Source organism: Capsicum annuum, chromosome 12, assembly GCF_002878395.1.
Source record: "Capsicum annuum cultivar UCD-10X-F1 chromosome 12, UCD10Xv1.1, whole genome shotgun sequence".
NCBI classification, from domain to species: Eukaryota; Viridiplantae; Streptophyta; class Magnoliopsida; order Solanales; family Solanaceae; genus Capsicum; species Capsicum annuum.
Genome location: NC_061122.1, coordinates 184903642 through 184908780, shown reverse-complemented (window position 1 = coordinate 184908780; position 5139 = coordinate 184903642). Strand labels below are relative to the sequence as shown.

The 5139-nt window shown below is 28.1% G+C and overlaps 1 protein-coding gene across 1 annotated transcript; it reads right to left on the bottom strand.

Moving 5' to 3' along the window:
- Positions 1–447: 447 nt before the first annotated feature.
- LOC107851803 (protein LURP-one-related 11) lies at positions 448–2212 on the bottom strand. The gene is made up of 3 exons (XM_016696903.2): positions 1871–2212; positions 1295–1516; positions 448–984 (listed from the first exon to the last, which is right to left on the bottom strand). The coding sequence occupies exons 1-3, from the start codon at positions 2120–2122 to the stop codon at positions 850–852; spliced, it is 609 nt and encodes a 202-aa protein (XP_016552389.1). The 5' UTR covers positions 2123–2212; the 3' UTR covers positions 448–849.
- Between the last annotated feature and the right edge of the window lie 2927 nt (positions 2213–5139).

Below are 5139 nucleotides of genomic sequence, written 5' to 3'. Positions count from 1 at the left end.
ATATATCTAAGCTTTTAAGTAAAATCAGTGATTTATGTAATTATTTAAAAGGGTTGAAATTTTAATTAGTTATATTATGTTAAATTGTGATATAATGTAATTTTTCCAATTTAAATTTTATTTCATCCTTTGTCCCGTTACAGGAAAAGTACTCGTAATTGATTTTAAGAATTTACTTTAGGGGTACTTTAACTCTTTTTTAAAAAGAAGTGTTGAAGACACCAATTAATGACTATTATCAAAACGTATAACTATGTATCAATAAATTCAATTTAGTACTTAAAAACATTTTTTACATTCGATATTTGTCAACTATTTTTCCAATTTTTAATCAGTCAACCCAAATAAAATTGTAGTCAACCCAAATAAATTGTAGTAATAAATTTGAATATGAGAAAACAAAGGCTGGGGTTTTCAGAGAAACTTCGCAATAGAAAAATAAATTAATCAGCTAAACTAAATAGACTATATTTGAAAACATATATACATCAAGGGCAAAATTATCAAAATACATAAGAATTTAGCTCTACATTAGTGGTGGGTGAATTAGAGGGCTCAGTCAGAATAGGTCTTGATTCCTCACACGGCCCAAAATGAACATGAAGCCCAACATGGTTCATGCTGAGGAGTCCATGAATTTTAAACTTTTCAAGATTTCTTCTAACGAGTACAACTCTCGTGTTTAAATGTCCATCTATTTGAACTTTTCAGAATTTTTCGTAGTATAACCCTCGTATTTAATTGTCCATCTATTTTAACTTTTCAGAATTTTTCGTAACAAGCATAACCCTCGTGTTTAATTGTCCATCTATGATTATCTTGTGCAAGTCATTTCAGTCTAATTATTCTTTATAATTTGCGTTTGATCAAACCACATATTGTCACAAGAGCCACAATAAATGAATAATCTACTTGAGGTTCCACTTCTAGAGTTAGCACATCATCACCATATCCAAATCCTCTTGATGATTGTTTTTGTTTTACCTATACGCAAATTAAATAAAACAAAACAAATTAGTATAATTCTTTAACAATCATAAATACTCAAAATGAAATAAAGTGTAGTCTAATGCACTAAAACTTTCGCTATGTATGAAGTTTGAGGGAAGGTTCGAACTACAAGGATCTATAATACGCAACCTCACTTTACATTTTTTCAAGAGGTTGTTTCCATGACTTGAATCCATGACGATCAGATTGCAGCACTTTTACCAGTTACTCCAAAATTCTCATTCGGAATACTCAAAATGAAACAAACTTTCCTTATGAAGAAGAAATTTTATGGATTAATTACCTCTGCAACAAGTTGACCAACATTATTTGAAACTCGAAATGCTGATTTTTTGTCGATTTGCTGAATTTTGTAGCAACTTTCAAAAGATTTTTCACACCCCAAATTTACATTACAAATAACGTTTCCTCTTGAAAACTTCCAATTTCTTCTCACTTGAAACCATGGCTTCCCTTTAAATCCACCACTTAAATATCCACTCCAACGACCAAGTAATCTTAGTTTCTGAAGAAAAAAATATAACAAAGTTCAATTTCCATATGCTATATGAATTTGACAACAATATAATTGATAAATTAGACTTAATAACTTGTTAGGTTTATCGTCTTGCCTAGGGGAGGAGCTAGGTGGTGAAAAAGGGTCATACCCCTTTAAGTACTGAAAATTACAGTGTAATGGATATTTAATGCCCTTGGCTTTTTTATTTCTGACTTTTTTATATTTTGAATTCTCTTAATGAAAATCGTAGTTTAACTTCAAGGTGGGACTTGAGACACAACTTTGGATACTAAAATGAATACTAAACACCAGATGACAGACCAAAAAAGAAAGTACACTTAAAAGTTTTTCAGTTTTTACCTCTTTTTTAATGGAGAAGAGAACTTGTCCACAAAGATCCATGAGGAACACTTCATTGCTATTTCGTTCTTGGTAATTGTCAACTCTGAAAATAATTTCACCTTTAGAATTAAAGACAGTGCAACCATTCCCATGGTATACTAGGGACTTCATCAATATAGTAAATGTTTCTCTTGTGGATGTCACATAACAAGGAAAGGAAAATGAATTAGAAGAAGAGTGCTTGAGTGTTTCTGGATGAATTTTGGCCATTGAAATTATAATTTCTTGAATGAACAAAGGAAGTAGTAGTATTCAAGGAGCTTTCAACTTGTTTACCCCAAAGTACACAATGAATGACTTTGAAATAAAAATGGGGTTTATATAATACATGTTGAAGTCTTCAAGAAGCTCATAAAATAATACTCCCTTCGTGCCATTTTACCTGTCCCAAATTAGGATGACACAGCTATTAAAAAAATAATGATTGGTAATGTAACTTTACCAAAGCAACATTTGTATTCATAATGGTGTACTCTTAATGGTACTTCTCTTTACAATATTTTTCGAGATTGCTAATAATAAGGAGTAATCAATTATACTAAGGGTATAATGAAAAAAAATTGTCTTGTCTTGATAAGTAAAAAAGAATAAGTAAAATGGAACAACAAATTAAAAAATTTGAGATGAATAAAATGAAACGGAGGGAGTATAATTGAAGAAACCAACATTAAAAAGTGGAAACGTTTTCCTTTTGAAGTTGAACCGAAAAAGAAAAAGGTTGAAACATTGACTTGGAAGCACATTTTTTGCACGTTTATTTTCGGTATATTGTACAGGGAGTCTGCATGAATAATAAAATACTAGAGATGATACTATTTGGTGTAGTATATATGCAAGTGGGGTGGCCTTGTCTTGTCAAAAACCACATACCAAAAACAGTAGTAAAGTTCTAGGGTGCATTTGAAAGAAAACCCTCACTTACTCCCCATGCCCACCCCACCCCCACCCCACCCCACACACACCCCACAAACACACACGAGTCGGGTGGCTTAGGTTTTGGGGGGTATGGGAGGTTGATTAACAGACAATAATTAAACTTTGGGACTTTATGTATGATTTCGTTGTTTGGGACGGAGGGAGTAATGAGATCGTTTAATTTGCAAACAAAGTTATCTTGAAATTATAGTTATGGAATTAATTTATTCTACCTAACTGAAATTACACTAGATTTGAGGTATAAATTTATTTTGAGGTTAATTATAACTTCAATCAAAGAAATACAAATTTGATATCAAATTTAATTTTAGAACATTCTATCTTATACCATGAACCAGAGGACCTCGGTCATTAATGTTTATAAATTGATTGCATCATCAATTGCATGTTTATCACTTTTAGGGTGAATTATTAGATCTAATCACAACTGGTGTGTGGGGAAAGAGGTGAGGTGAGGTGATGTGATGTGCCTAAGGGTTGTATAACGGGCCAGGCTGACCCGGCCCACTTAGTCAACCTAGTCCAGTTTGACTCGGCCCGGTTAACTCATGAGCTGTAAGGTATCAGGTTTCGGGTCAGTTTATTTTTTGTTTTGGGTCTAGCTAATTCGATTCGAACCAAGCCCGGTCCAGGCTCGCAGATTAACTGATCCAAAATCGGGCCTTTTTTTAAAAAAAAAAAAATTAACAAACGGACTAATTTACTATAAAGTATTATTAATTTGTACTATTAAGTAGCATATGTTATATTTAAAGAAATACATATATTTTATATGTGTACATATATATTGAATAGTACATATATATGTGTATATATATCTTCTAAAGTAGTATATATTTAACATATACATGTATATATGTTTTAGAAATTAGTATATAACTATATATTTAGTGTTTGTATATATATTGTAGTAATATATATATATATATATATATATATTGCAGTATATGTTTTATTTAAAGTAGTAGATATATTGAATGGTATGTATATATGTGTATATATCTTCTATAGACGTATATATTTAACGTATACATGTGTATATGTTTTATAAATTAGTATATAACTATATATTTAGTGTGTGTATATATTGTAGTATAATTATTGTAGTATATTTTATTTAAAGTAGTACATATATATTGAATGATACGTATATATTTGTGCATATATTTTAAAGTACTATATATATTTAACGTATGCATGTGTATATATTTTATAAATTAGTAAATAACTATATATTTAGAGTGTGTATATATTGTAATATATTTTATTTAAAGTAGTATGTATATATTGAATGGTACGTATATATGTGTATATATCTTATAAAGTAGTATATATTTAACGTATATATGCATATATATTTTAGAAATTAGTATATAACTATATATTGTGTGTGTGTGTATATTGTAGATTCGTAGTATATATATATTGCAGTATATGTTTTATTTAAAGTAGTACATATATTGAATGGTACATATATATGTGTATATATCTTCTATAGACGTATATATTTAACGTATACATGTGTATATGTTCTATAAATTAGTATATAACTATATATAGTGTGTGTGTGTATATTGTAGTATATTTTATTTAAAGTAGTATGTATATATTGAATGGTACGTATATATGTGTATATATCTTCTATTGACGTATATATTTAACGTATACATGTGTATATGTTTTTTAAATTAGTGTATAACTATATATATAGTGTGTGTATATATTGTAGTATATTTTATTTAAAGTAGTACATATATATTGAATGATACGTATATATGTGTATATATTTTCTATAGACGTATATATTTAACGTATACATGTGTATATGTTTTATAAAATAGTATATAACTATATATATAGTGTGTATATATTGTAGTATACATATTGTAGTATATTTTATTTAAAGTAGTACGTATATATTGAATAGTACATATATATGTGTATATATCTTCTATAGACGTATATATTTAACGTATACATGTATATGTTTTATAAATTAGTGTATAACTATATATATGTAGTGTGTATATATATATAGTAGTATATTTATATAGTAGTATATTTTATTTAAAGTAGTACATATATATTGAATGGTATGTATATATGTGTATATATCTTCTATAGACGTATATATTTAACGTATACATATGTATATGTTTTATAATTTAGTATATAACTATATATATAGTGTGTGTATATATTATAGTATATAGATTGTAGTATATTTTTTTTAAAGTAGTACATATATATTGAATGGTACGTATATATGTGTATATATCTTCTATAGACGT

Coding starts and splice junctions, on each gene's coding strand:
- LOC107851803 (XM_016696903.2), bottom strand. CDS start 2,122: ATGGCCAAAATTCATCCAGAAACACTCAAGCACTCTTCTTCTAATTCA. Junction 1,517..1,870: donor TCTTCTCCATTAAAAAAGAG/GTAAAAACTGAA, acceptor TTTTTTCTTCAG/AAACTAAGATTACTTGGTCG. Junction 985..1,294: donor TTGGTCAACTTGTTGCAGAG/GTAATTAATCCA, acceptor ATTTGCGTATAG/GTAAAACAAAAACAATCATC.